The following is a 15,082-nucleotide window of genomic DNA, read 5'->3' on the forward strand; positions in this document are numbered from 1 at the left end:
AAAAAAAGGTTATGTAATTTTCAAAAAAAATCATCAAATTTGGAAAAATGTTCATCCTATTTTAAAAGTTCATCAATTTAGAAAACAAATGTTCACGAACTTTAAAAAACGTACATTAAAGGAAACAAGAAAGGAAACAGAAAAAGGATAAGAGAAAAAGAAAAAGAACAAACCGAATTAAAGAATAAAATAGAAGAAAAAAGAAGTAGGTATGCATGAGAGGATGAGTGACCTCGTGGTTGCTGCACTTTCCTTTGAACGGTAAGGTTTAAACGAAAAAAGAAACAGACATGGGCCAGCCCAGAGCGAAGCGGGAGTGTGCGTCCTTTTGAAGTTTATACTGTAACGGGCGCCTGAAGCGTCGAATAGTGATTTCCGAGAGAGCTCCTAATTGGCGCCTTATGCACCACTTGGGGCAACTCGCGCTGATGGGCCGGCCAAACACAACGTTTCGAGCACTTGTTCAATAGTAAGGTTTTCTCCAAAAAAAAAGTAAGTTTCTAGTTTGCTAGGTTATCTTTCCCTGTTTCAAAGGGTTTGGTCTGTTGCTAGCTTGACCGGTCGCCGCTGACGTTGACTAGGCTAAGGTAGACCGTTGAATTTTCAGACAAAAAAGTTCAAAAGATTCAGAAAAAGTCGTAAAAACAAAACAATCAAAAATTTCTAAAAACTTTCATATTTTCAGAAAAAAAACAAAAATCCGAAAAAGTTCCAAAATTTTGAAAACAAATTTGCAAATTTGTGAAAAGTTCATGAAGTAAAAAAATCATGAATATGGAAAAGTTATCGAATTTGAAAAATAAAATTCGAATAAGTAAGAAAAGTTCATGAAATTTGAAGAAAGTTGATGGATTTTGAAAAAAAATTCACAAAATTGGAAACAATTCATGAAATAAAAACATCATGGATACGAAAATTTTCACTAATTTGGAAATATTTAACAAAAACTCCGAGAAAATTTCATGAAATTTTAAAATAGTTTATAGAATTTTGGAAACAACAATCACAATTTTGAAAAAAGTACATTGATTTTAGTAAAAAGTTCATAGATTAAACAAATTCGTTGTCTTGAAAAAATGGTTCACATATTTGAGGGAAAAAGTTCATAACTTGGAAAAAATTTCACGAACTTAATGAAAACATTCACAAAATTTCAGAACAATTTCACGAATTTGAGAAAAAAAATCACAAATTTGAAAAAATGTTCATGTATTTGAAAAAGACAAAAAGTAAAGTAAAAGAAGGAAAAGTAAAGTAAAAAAACTGAAAAAGATAAAACCAAAGAAAACTGATCCAAAACAAACAAAAAAAGAAAAAGAAAACCGGCTGGAGCTCCTCAAAACCAGCTTGGAAGATTCTGGAATCTTCCTAAAACCAGTGATTGAATCTATCAAGTAACTTTTAAATGGACCGGCCTACAAAAAATCGATTGGGAGGCTCGGTGTGCGCGCCAGGTTGTTTAAATGCCCATAAACGGCGAATAGGAATTGGGGGTTCAAACTGTTTTTTTATTCGGGGTGCTGGTTTTTCCGGTACTTTGGTTTCCTTCTCCTTGTTTTTTTTTTATAAAAATGTTAACATTTAATAAAAGGAGAGGAAACCAAATGAGAAAATAATAGTATTACTCTGTGCATCCGTGCATAAAACGACGAAGAGGCGTAGAAGTGAAGACATATGCTAGAGCATGGGATAATTGATCTAGCGGATAAGATGGTTGCGGCCTAGTTTGTTTGGTCCATTTCAGCTCGGCGTCTCAATGTATAAACAATTCTTCCTAGTTATGTATCAGCACCACAAGCATATGCTCCCTTGTACGAAATAAAGGACAATATCACTCATTTAGACGTGGACAAATAGCTCGTAAAAAATGGACAAATAGCTCGTAAAAAAATGTATGCATAAGATAAGAAAGGTGGTTAACTCTTTCAAAAAGGTAAAACGTGGTGCCCACCTTGCTAGTTTGAACAAAAGATGCATGTTTTGCATCACGATGATGTTGGATCAGCCTCTTTTTCACAAGATATTTTCACATATTGGTGAGACGGGACAGGACACGATGACCCATATTGGTGTGACAGGCTCTTGGCAAATGCTCTGAAATGCTTTTGTATTTTAAGATTTTGATTCTTTTTTTTCGCTAACCTTCCCTTTTGTTTTTGGGCGAAAGCACGCAGATCTTATGCCAAAATGTTACAGCCCTGAACGTGAGTCGTTCATTGCTTTCACTTGATAATATGTTGTTTGGTCATTTTTGTGTTCATACTGAAGTGATTTAGTGGCTGGTTTGCAGGATAGTTTAATTGCGAGAAAGTATTATCTTTGCAATGTAGTTGTCAATGCATATTAAGGTTGCTTCATACTTCAAACATTTACATGTGCATAAAAATTGTGCATTCTGGCTATGAGGTAAAACTATAAATTATTCCTTCCTTTACGCGCATGCTGTGATGGTCAGGAGGCTTGATGTTTCATGTCACAAAGAAACTGACCAAGTACTTAGTTCCCTGTATGATTTCGAACTGACCAAATGGAGCTTGCCACCTTTTAGAGAGTAGTGAAAATTATTTGTCTAGCAAAATTGTGCTGGGTGGTTTACTTATGCAAAGTTAGAATCTTGGTTAGGATTAATGGTAACCTTTGAGCAGCTTGATGTGTCTGATGGTAATTGCAAACTACTGCATAAGAGCGTCCCATCAATTTTGATGTGTGTAGGGCAATTGTACTTCTGAATTTTCTCAAAGAAATTTGCATTGTAGGGTTCAACTAATTCTAAATTATGGGGTGGTGACAACAAGGGCGAGGTGCATGATCGTGACACAAAGATGAGCGATCGCAAGCAATGTAGGAATCAGCAAGGTGTTGTGTTGCGGTTACCGCTGCAGGGTTGACTATGGAGGTTACTACTCCTAACTTAATTCATTTTGCTCGGCCATAGAAGCTTTACTTGCACTCTGAATCTTCCATCCACATTCGTTGCCATAAGTGATGCATGATCTCGAGGAGTAACGATTTCAATACCTTATGTTTTCTGTTCGAGCACTAATAATTTTTTTTGAATGGGCATATACCCAATGTGTGGATGTGTGGTAACCCTTTCGGTGATGTAGTTCGCCGTCCACACTCACCGTCCTCCTCCTCGCCCCACCCACCGTCCTCCTCGCCGGTGATCCCCCCAAATCACCGATTTGTGGGCTAATCCTTGCCCGATTCCGGCAATCCCTCCAAATCATCCACTAACCTCGTATCCCCCAATTCCGGCAAGAAACAAGTCCATATGAAGCCCCCCTCCTCCCCACACCCCACTGTCACTCCTCCTCGCCGCGCTCCTCCTCCTCCTCGCCGCCGGCTCCTCCTCCTCGCCGCCCGATGGGTGCCAAGGCCGCCGCCGTCCTCCTCCTCGCTGCTGTCGGCATGGGGGATGCGCGCCCGCCGCCGGGCCACGCGCCGGTGCACGACAGCTGCAAGGCCATCAACGACGAGCTGCGCGCACTCAAGAAGATGGACGCGGCTGATGTCGACTGGGACTACGGTCTCGGGGCGTTCTCCTTCCTCGCCAGCGCCGCCCTGGTGTGACAGTACATCCGCAACCGCGGGGCTGGCGCTCCGGTGGAGCAGCAGCAGCAGAAATTTTCCACGGGGTGTTCATTTTGCCAAGAAATTTTCACCCTGGGCGTTTCTTCCCTAGGAAAACTTTCCCTAACTACCAGACAAAGCCTAAGGGGGCAAATGCCCCCCCCACAAGGTTTGAACCAATTTTATGAAGAAATCTTTTTATAGGAGAGCATAGATGAGAATATATTTGGCGCCCCTCCTCACCCCAACACTCGTATTCCGTCTTTGGCCTTCCGTGGATAGATTTCGTCTAGCCCCGCCACTGCATACTAGTATACAATTTATGGAAGAACGTATCAATAAGTTCGATTTTGCAACTCATATTTTGTCTTTGGCCCTCCTCGGCAGATTTCGTCTAGCTCTACCACTGCACACTAGAATATAATTTATCAAAAAAACATATCAACAATTGGCTGGCTCAATAATCATCATGATGAAGATCAGCTGCTATTGCTCAGTTTATGTGTTCGTTCAAAAGCATAAGCTCATGCATTTTATCTACACTAAAGACAGTTCAAGAACATTTTACATAAAGCACAACAGAAAGAAAATAAGTAATTACCGACATGCGAAGAGAAAATAACAGGCATGCACCCTGTTGCTACCGAATGCTGGGTATTAGGTCCAGACGGTGCGCCCAAATACAATTGAGGGAGCTTCCAGTCAGTTTTCTTTTTCTTTTTTGTTTGTTTGTTTTAGAACGGTTTTGTTTGGTTTTCTCTTTTCTGTTCTACTTTTTAATTTTGTTTCCTTTTTTACTTTTATTTTTATTTTTCAAATTTAGAACTTTTTCACAAATTCATGAGATTGTTTTAAAATTTGTTGAACTTTTTTCAACGCCATGAACTTTTTCCCTCAAACATGTGAACCACTTTGACATATAATAATTCACGTTTCCGGATGTGGATTGCATTATTTAAGGCATCACAGGTCAGTGTTTGCGGACGTGCCCGGGCGTTTGAGGGGCCGGATTTGTCCATCGCAGCTGTAAATGCTCTTAGCAATGGAGATTCAAGGATCAAAGCACAGTTGTGCTTCACGGTTAAGCACAACTATGCATCCTGGAAAGTGAAAAGCACGAAATGTGATTCTATTTTTATTCTTTTTTCTGATTTTTTTTGAAAAGAGTTTGTCAAACAAATTAACACGGGATCTAGTTTCAAAGATCTTGTTGTGAGAAATGCAACGGTGACGTTTGGAAGGGCTAACTAGTGATACACCATGCATTTGGTGCCATGCATGCGTCGACCACGCATTTCTTGGATGGATGGTTTATGGATGTGATAAGCCAGTCATTTGTTTGCACATTCTTCATATTGGTGAAATGCACATCGATATTATGTGCATATGCCAGAAATAATAATGCTGGGCTTGACGCGAGGTATGTGGAGGGAGAGATAAGTTGTTTGTTCGTATACGTGTGTGAGAGAGATAGAGAGAGACAAAGGGGGAGAGAGAATCTTTGTTTCTATACATGTGTGTGAGAGAGCGTCTTTGTTTCTATACATGTGTGTGTGGGGCTTATTGCCATGCAAAAATTGAAGTTCAAACACATTACGGGATGTGAGCTACTCGTAATGTGTTTCAATTGAATTAATGACAAACAAGAACGTCACTATTATTGAATAACAAAATAACAAAATCATCATTGAATAATGGCAAACAAGAATATTATTTGCTGAATTTTCCTTTATCATAGCTCACATCTCGTAATGTGTTTCAACTCAAAATTTCTTATGGCAATAAAACATCATCCTCTTAAAATCTCATGTTATTTTTTCAGATTCTTCAGAAACTTTGGAATGAGATATTCACCAAGTTTTCTTTAAATGTTGTTTTCCATGTGATATTCTTCTCTCTTTTTTTTGCGAAACATGTGATATTTTCCTTGACGTGATATAGACATGAGCAATGGCAGCCTGCTGACCTGAAAGCATGACATCCGGGCTGGGCTGTGGCTCTAAATTTTAACGGAATCCTAGTCCAAAAGCCTAACCAGAGTCAATGGCTCAAAGCTCAATCGTGGATCCGTCACATTGGGCCACCACCGATGATACTGATGCGGCGGCGGAGGAATTCAAGGACAATATCGCCAGGTCCGTGTCGGCCAGACCGCCACCGCCGTTCATGCCTCGCCGCGACGATAAGGACGACGCGTCCACGGCCGGCGCCGATAGCGAGAAGGATTCCGTTTTGGGTCCGCGTTGGAGATGCCTAAATATTGTGTCAGTGTCAACGAGGATTCGCCACGGGGATATACACATGCGGCATGCACGCACACGTCATGCATGAGCTTACGTACCCCACCTTTGTTGCAGTAATTCTGCCCTCTGTTGCTATTTCCAGGGTTTTTTTCTTTCTTCTTGATGAGTTTTTCTTTTTCTCTTGGTTTTTATCATTTATGCCACCGGTTGTGTCCCTTTACTTAGTTTTGCCACTAGGAATTTCAACTCCTCAAAAATGTCATTGCTTCGTTAGACACATACTTAAAAATGCCACTGGACATCATTATTGTGATCTCAAATCTCTTTTGCCATGTTATAATGACATAAATACCTATGAACCAACATGCCAGCTCTTCCTCTATCTCGCTACAATAAAGTGTTGGGCCCACTTGTTCCCAACAACGTTCTTATTTTCATGTAAAACTATTCGCTTGGTTACTCCTGACAAGTGGGGCCACACTTATCATTGTGAGATAGATAGAACTGACATGTGGGTCTAGGCCTATTTTTGTTATATAATATGGTTAACGGATTTGACGTGAAAATAACAATGTCTAGTGGCATTTTTGAGCAAACATCTAAAGGAATGATGGCATTTTTAAAATATCTAATGGCATTTTTGAGCAAGCATCTGACGAATTGATGGCATTTTTGAGTAGTTGTAATTTCTAATGCCAAAACTGAGTAGTGGAACACAACTAATGGCATAAATGATGCGAATTTGACAAGCCTCTCTCTCACACTGTCTCACACACACACGCGCGCGCACACAGAGAGAAGAAAACTAAACGAAGGGGGTGACTATTTGACAAGCACCTAATTGTTTTTGGCATTCAGTCAAACCTCTCCCTACCATCGGATCTAAATACAAACCACTTATTGCTAGATGTGTTAGAGAAGTGTTGTCATGGTCAGCTGCTATTGGAGGTGTTGGAGGGGCTGATCCACTGATGCATGACGGAGTCAGGCGACCCGTCCCTGCTCTTCTTCAGCAACACCGCACCATCCGTGGCGGCGGAGGCTCCCTTCTCCGTGATCCTCTGGTGAGCCTGTCTGAGCACGTCCAGGACCTCGCCGATGGACGGCCGCACGTCCTGCTCCGGCTGCAGGCACCGGAACGCCACCTCGGCCACCAAGTCGACCGTCGCCTTCGTCTCGCTCGCCGACGGCCCGTACCCGAGCCGCGGGTCGACCAGCCGGTCGATCTCGCAGCACTGTATCATGCGCACGGCCATGCTGCCCAGGTTCACGTCGGTGCCGGCCCGGGCCATATCCACCGCCGGCCTGGAGGACACGAGCTCGACGAGCACCACGCCGAAGCTGTACACGTCGCTCTTGTCCGTGAGCTGGTACCGGTGGTGGTACGCCGGATCGACGTACCCGGGCGTGCCCTGCGGCGCCGTGGACACGTGCTGCTGCGTGGCGCCGTCCGCCGGGAACAGCCGGGACAGCCCGAAGTCGGCCACCTTCACGTGGAACCCGTCGTCGAGGAGGATGTTGGTCGTCTTGACGTCCCGGTGCACGACCTGGTGTTCGTGGAGGTACGCCAGCGCGGCGGCCGTCTCCACGGCGATGCCCAAGCGTATGGGCCACGCGAGGAGGAGCGGATCGTCGCTGCCGCCGTGGCCACCATGGAGGTGGTCGGCGAGCGTGCCGTTGGGGACGAACTCGTAGACGAGGAGGAGGTCTCGGCAGGTCGGCGAGGAGGAGGTGCAGCCGTAGAGCGCGACGAGGTTTGGGTGGCGCAGGCGCGAGAGGATGTCCACCTCGTTGGCGAACTGCTCCACGCCCTTGTAGCTGTTCTTGTACAGCCGCTTCACCGCCACCACGCTCCCGTCACGGAGAACCCCTGCACAAACACATCGTTCGTACGTCGTCGTTCTACCACTCTGAACTGAAGCAGTCTGAAACAACCCGACAATGGCATGGCTGCGCGTGTGGCTACACTATATACCTTTGTAGACTGTCCCGAAGCCGCCGGCGCCGAGCTCGTTGGCGTTGCCGAAGCCATCGGTGGCCGCGTCGAGCTCCTCGTAGGTGAAGATGTGGGTGCACGGCGAGCCGGCGAGGCCGTTGAACTCCTTGCGGAGCGATGCCAACGGCGATCCTTCACGGATGAGGCCGTCCATTGACGCAGATCGTTTCTTGTTCTTGGCTCGGTTGAGTTGTATAAGGTGGCACACGAGCCCCAGTACGATGACAAACAGAACAGCACTTGTGATTCCTGAAGGCATATATGTGCTGAGTTATCGATTTGAATACTGCATGAAGTTATCAATTTTTTGGCGGGTTTATGAAGTTATCTACCTGTGACATACTTTATTCCAACATCGCGTGCACCTGTATCTGTATTTGTATGCCAGAAGGTCCAACGAAGAAAGAAGAATCAGGATAGCAGTAAGGTAGTATGCACATCAAGAAACATAAAAGGAAAAAAAACGTGAATTGTGAAGACTTGCTAGTGACAAATATCCTATCTCATTCGTGGTATATTTCTATAAGATATATTTTGATTTGTTAAAATAAGGCTGTGAGCAACAGTTACCTGATTCACATTAAAAAAGCAACAATTACTTCATTAGTACGTAATTTGTAATACATTATGATATTTGTATTCAAAATTTGCTAATAACTCCATGTCATATCTGCAGTGACTACAAGAAACAACTGTTTTTTGAGGAAAAAGCCAATGATGACGAGCTGCTACGTACCACTGACGAGCCATATATGTGGCCTATTAGCGCTCTTCAGTTTACGAGCGACGGGCATATCTAGGACTCATAGGTGTCATACGTGAGGCACGTGTTGGAGTATAATGTCCAAACCTCTCCTCGACACATTGCTGTAATGCCAACGTCAAGGTCTACATCAATATGGTCTTCATCAACAACCTCGTCAACACACCGCCGCCACCTCTACAACCTCGTCCACAAGGATGGACATGCATCCTCTGACAGTACTACTGCAAGACCGCACAAGACCGACGAAGGCATTGACCGCGTCCGACGGCTAAGACTGCATCAACACACCGACATCTCTTTTGTGAAAGCCAGTACAACCGCACACACGGTCCTGGCAAAACTGTCGTGTACTCGGCGGGCTTCCTCCATTCTTAGCAAAACTGGCAGTCTCACCAATATCCGCGTCCTCTGACATCCGCAAGAAGCTCGTGGCGGTACCTCTCAAGGTGCAAAACGTCGCCCCCGACGGACCACTTCAGGTGCAAAACGTCGGCTATACGATTGTAGCTCCGTCATACACATCGCGCAGTTTTTTGCGGCTCCGCCGATTGTGGCTACATCAACTACGACGAATTCTACATCGACCACGACTACTTTGACCATGGCTACATCATGATCGACGACCTCGACTACGTCTACAACAACACATCGGCAACAACTCCAGTCAACAGCATCGGCGCCGTCACTAGCGTCCACGCCGCTCCCGCTGTGTATGCGGGAGGGAATAGAGGAGAGGGCTGGATACTCCAACAACACGAACACATGGCAACTCTTAACGTTTTTTATGGCAAGTTTAGTGATGTGACGATGGCAATTTTAGTTGTCAAGCATGACAACTTTTTTTTGATGGCAAATTTCAAAAACAAATTTGTGGTTGTTTTTTCTTTTTGGATGGCAACTTTAGTTGTAAAAACTGCAGGGCCGGAGTGCTTCATGCCATAGTGTGGCACTTATCATTTGGGCATATCTAAAAGGTTGTTAGCTGGTGCGCTAATTCTATGCCCAGGTCGACGGAAACATAAAGATGTGCCAAGAGCCATCGTCCTTGCCGTCTTCGGGATTTTACATATGAATTTTCAATTCTTTTTAAAACACCGGGATCAATAGAACCTGAGCTCCAAATCTCTGTTCTCGCACAGATAGCACCGGATTTTTCATCATGTAGTTTTACAATGTATTTTATCATTACTGTTTACATGCATTTATCTAGGGATGCAAATTGATGGATGCTAGGGTACCCTATGGCTCTTTGGGGATTTTTAGTTCATTTGATTGATCTAGTTACGGTTAGAGAGTACTCCCTCTGTAAACTAATATAAGAGTGTTTAGGACACTAAAATAGTGATCTAAATGCTCTTATATTAGTTTACGGTTAGAGAGTAGAAAATATTAGTCAAAGTTGCATATTAGAGATTATGCAAAGTCAGAAAGAGAAACTATTTTGAAATGGAGTGAGTTGTGTTCAAGCAAAAATTGATCATGAATATATTTCCGGACAAATCTAGTAATATGAACTTGTCCGGATTAATGATGCTTTTATACTAATGATGAACAAATCTAAACATGCTTGACAAACACAAACTCTAAAACTGCTTATGTTATGAAGCGGGGAGAGTACATAGCTTCACAAAGTGTGAGCACCTAAAAATCTCCAGCTGAAGCCACCGAATATGCATAAATTTGGGCACCTAAATTTGGAGTGATTAAAAATACAGATTTGGTTCTTCGGTTTAAGAAGGAAGGCAGATTAGACTCTAGTTTTTTTCACCATGAAAAATCTTTTTTTCCAAATTATCTACGTTGATTATGGCCGCACGTCTCATGACAGTGATAGACAGTTAACCGGTCAGAGCAAACTGTGGAATAATATTACCTGCTGACCAAAAATTTAGATATCGTTATCAAAACCCTTTGGATAACCCTTGTCAAGTTGTCATGTCATGACGAGTAATCTCCTTAATGCTTTGAGTAGTAAATTGAGGTGAAGAACCCCCAAAAAAGAAATGGCAGTATTCACTGATGTGACATGCAAGAAGAAAAAAGCTACAAAAGCCAAAAGATCAATTCTGCATTGTTCACAAGGGAGACGACAAAATGAACTGCCATGCGTGGTAGGTTGGCTGCCGTTGTCCTCACGTCGAAGGTTTTGGTAGGAAATATCAAACAAAGTGAGATGTCATCTTGAGATATCCATGGAAGACTTGGGGAGAAGACTTGCAGAGATCAGGTTCCCTTCATACTAGGGGCAGACCAGATGAGTCACCTGACCCCACAATCCACTTTCTCTCTGGATCTAATTTAGCCACGGTTGCTTTCTGAATTTCCACTCTGAAGAATAAGTGTCCATTTTCATCTTTTAACTGTCCACAAAGATTATTGTTGGCTTTCCTAAAGGGTGTGGCCTAGCTCTCTTATCTACTCCCTCCATTCGGAATTACTTGTCACAAAAACGGATATATCTACAACTAAAATACATCTAGATACATTCATTTCTTGGACGAGTAATTCCGAATGGAGAGAGTAGATGAGAACCTGTCAGCATTGATTCTCTCCTTTTCTGTTTTCATGTTTTCTTCTTGTTTCACTTTTTTTTCACCTTTTATTTATTTTCATCATTGTTATTTTATTTTTGGGGAAACACACAAGTGGGGTCGGAAAAGACAAAAAAAGGCACAAAAATATAAGAAATGTAAACTGGTAAAAGTAAAAAAAAAGATTCACACCAATCTTCAACTAAAATCAAATAGCATAGGAGTTAGATAAGATTTAGGTATTCATTCTCGAAAGATATCAAAGCACCACTATTCAACTCTAAGGCCAAAAAAAAAACCTCTAACGCAGAGGTTGGACTAAATTGGAAGGTTGAATGGTCATTTAAGAAAACGACATTTGCATCACAAATTCACAATCAACGACACAACTTTGACAATGATAGCATGAGTGGCTGCTACCCATAGACGGTCAGACCATAGATTTGTATTGTACAATGAGGTTAGCCCTATGGACGTGTGACTGACACATATATATAAACCAATTTGCCATGACCGAACTTATTCAAAGGCACGCAGTCCAAGTTCAGGAATTGACCATTTCAGTATCTAACTTAAATTAAGTGACATGGTGCATAAGACATCTCAACGCAGTGCTGTAAATGTATTACTGATTCTGAGAATAATCTGTGCAAGTTAAGAAAGGAAACGATCTTCGGTTACCTGAAGGAGTTGTTGAGCAGAGCTTCCCGTCGGGGCCGCAGACGCACTGGAACGCAAATTGATCCAACCTGCACTCCCCGCCCATTTGTCTGCATCCGTCGCAGTCTCCCAGCGGCGCCGGCAGCTCCAGGAGGAACCCATCGCTTATCAGCCGCTTGTAGTGCTCATGAGCCAGCTCCATTCCTCGGCGCACCGGTACGCTCACCGAGCTACAGTTGGTCGGAACGCCTGCCGGTGCCGGCAGCTTGCCGCCTTCGTGGCTGTCCCAGCTGCGATCCGAGATGTAGGCTCCCATCGTGTGGTTGGCGCACAGCCGCCGCAGCATGAACTCAGCGGGCACGGTGCAGTTGTAGAAGAACACGAGGCGCTTGTTGGTTGCGCTGATGTTGAACGGGAAGAGCGGGAGGCTGGCCGACACGTTGAAGTCGGGGACGGGGCAGCTGGTGTCGCCGGCGAAGGCGGTCTGCACGGCGGCCACCATGGAGTTGTTGGTGTAGGAGATGCTGTCGACGCGGAACAGGTGCTCCCTGAACGTGTTGCTCAGGTAGGTGCGGCCGGTGCCGTTGTCGCAGGTGAGGTCGAAGGCCGGGTAGCCGCAGTAGAGCGGCTGCGCGCCGGCGAGGGAGAAAGGGTACCTGATGGACAGGGCCCCGCATGACTCCGGCGAACAGCTCCCGTTGCTGCCGGTGGTGGCTGTGGCTGAACGGAGCAAGGAGACGAGCTGGAGAAGAAGCAGCTGCAGCGACAGCATCGACATGGTTTGCGACGAGCACGCGCGCAGTTGGACTGTGGACTTTGTGATGAGGGATGAAGTGGATGATGTCGGTACGCTGGTCTTTGACTGGTATTGCTTCCGGTTTTCGTTACGCAAGTCTCCATCGCATCTTCGTGGCAGCAACGGCATCGCGGTTTTCTCCGCCGCAGGCTCGAAGCTTAATTAAGCACGTCTCGAATATTAGAGCATCTCCAACAGCGCCTAACGCGCGCCGTGCTAAAAATCAGCTTGCAACGCGTCCATCGCCTGGTTTGGCACGGCAGATAGCGCTGGCTCCAGCAGCCGCAGCAAAATGAATATGCGCTCTAAACACAAGCAAAAAAATCAAACACAAACAAAATAAATCAACAATAAATAGTTTAATTTCGTTATTACAACTCAAACAAATAGTTTATCGTTCAATACAATAAATAGTTCAACAATATAACAAATAGTTCAACAATACAACATCAAACGCACAAATCATGATGCTCTTTGTCGGCCATTCCAAGCCCGCCACTCCTCAATGAGATCCTTCTGAAGATCACCATGCGCTGCGGGACGTCGAATGGCATGACAGGAAGCAACAAAATGGGCCATCCTTTCAGCCCCCCGCCGCACTCGCACGGGTTGTCCCAAGAGCTCATACAGAAAGTAGTCTACATCTTGGCCACGCTCATTCTCGATGATCATGTTGTGCATGATCACACAAGCATGCACATTTCCGACTGCGAAACGCTTGACACACATGATGGCTTGGCTCTCATCCATGGCCAAGTGATCATCAACTAGATCAGCCGGTATACCGTATGCCAACATACGCAAAGCGGCTGTCACCTTATGAAAGGTGCTATGCGCGAGCTCTCCGGTGGCATTCCTCCTTTGCTGAAAAATCCGGTCATGACTCGCTAGTTTCTCTGCAATGCGCCTGAACAACTCGGTGCTCATCCTAAACCGGCGACGAAAGTACGACTCTGGGTATGTAGGATTCTCCATAAAATAGTGCCTCATCAATCTGTTATGGGCATCGATCCTACCCCTCCAAATTTTCTGTCGACCCAAAACCTAACCACCATGCTTCGGTTTTTTATTAATGTGCATAGCTAGGATCATTGCAAGATCCTCCTCCTCTTCGATATCAAATTCTTCTTCGAAAGAATTATACGACGAACTCATCTACAATGTTCAATATAAACTAGGCTATAAAAACTACAATCAACATGCACCAAATTCATGTAAAAACTGTGAAGTTTGAGCAATACATACCTTGCGGGCGTTTTGTCGAACACCTTGCGGGCGCCGAGCGGCACTGAGCGACTAGGCCGGGAAGATGGGAGATGGAGGAAGCCGCCACGGCGCGGGGATAGGCCGGGAAAGTGCCGGAACGGCCGCCGGAATAAATGGGGTGGCGCGGGCGATGGCGGCGCAGCGGTTGGATGGGGTAGGTGGAGTTGCGAGCGAGCGCTCGAGAGTCCAGCGCGCGGGAGCGGGCGCAGCAAATAAGCGGCGCGCGATGGTGTTTCGGCCCGCGCACCCGAAGCGATAGCGCGCGCGCAAAAAGCACTGATTTTTCAGCACGGCGCTTATATAGCGCGGCTGTTGGAGATGCTTTTATGGACACCAAGCTTCTCCCTTCGTCTCATAATATAAGAGCATTTTTTACACTATACTAGTATTAAAAAATCTAATACAAGATCATGAAGGAAAAGGAGATTAGGAAGAAACTACTCCCTCCGATCATATATTCCCCCCAAAATAATCTAATACAAGATCATGAAGATATTCGGGGGCCCGCTGCAACGAACAGGAGATGATGCGAGCCGTCCACGCATAAGTAGCAAGACAATGAGATACCCTATTCTGGGATCTAGCTACCTTAATTGGTTTAAACTCGTTCTACCATGAAATACTTAATCTCCCAAACTAGATTAGCAAAAGGCGATTTAACGAGGGAAGCATCCGACATCAAAGAGACACTCCCAAAGAGCCTGACTGCACCACAACAAGAAGGCTAGCCCATTGAAAGGTTAGCGACATTTCTACCATTTTTGCTTGAATCCCCATTTCTAGAGCGTTGTAGTAGTAGAGCAATAGGGAGGCAAAGAAAACCTCACCATTGTTGTCCCTCAAAATCATGCCGGCTCCTACCGAGCCATCAAAGGAGAAGGATCCGTCCATCAACAAGGCCACCCAACCCACCGGCGACCAAAGAAACTATATGACTTATTGTGTGCAATAGCGCAAATTATTTTTTTTCTAAACACAAACAGTTTTGTTCAGATAACAACGATATAACTGCAATTTTACGTCAAGAGCTTTTTAGTTGTTTTTGGTAGACAGAAAAATAACAATCCCTAACATCAACTAGTTGCCATTGATGAGAACCGCCCATGCCAAGAAGAGCATCATTATAACAAGCAACCACTTGTGCCTCCTTGAGGTTTTTTCAGCCGTTTGAGCCACCCACGTTGTCCAGGACCTGAAACGGATGAATGCACCTTCATCATGAAACAAACCGCTACCTGCGGCCATTGAAAA

General features: G+C 44.6%; 1 protein-coding gene across 1 annotated transcript; it reads right to left on the bottom strand.

Annotated features, from left to right (window-relative positions):
- Positions 1 to 6,522: 6,522 nt before the first annotated feature.
- On the bottom strand, positions 6,523 to 12,617 carry LOC125542540 (LEAF RUST 10 DISEASE-RESISTANCE LOCUS RECEPTOR-LIKE PROTEIN KINASE-like 1.2). The gene is made up of 4 exons (XM_048705616.2): positions 11,791 to 12,617; positions 8,145 to 8,183; positions 7,792 to 8,061; positions 6,523 to 7,686 (listed from the first exon to the last, which is right to left on the bottom strand). The coding sequence occupies exons 1-4, from the start codon at positions 12,545 to 12,547 to the stop codon at positions 6,749 to 6,751; spliced, it is 2,004 nt and encodes a 667-aa protein (XP_048561573.2). The 5' UTR covers positions 12,548 to 12,617; the 3' UTR covers positions 6,523 to 6,748.
- Positions 12,618 to 15,082: the final 2,465 nt, after the last annotated feature.

This window comes from Triticum urartu, chromosome 3A (genome assembly GCF_056163025.1).
Source record: "Triticum urartu cultivar PI428250 chromosome 3A, HENAU_Tu73, whole genome shotgun sequence".
Classification (NCBI taxonomy): domain Eukaryota; kingdom Viridiplantae; phylum Streptophyta; class Magnoliopsida; order Poales; family Poaceae; genus Triticum; species Triticum urartu.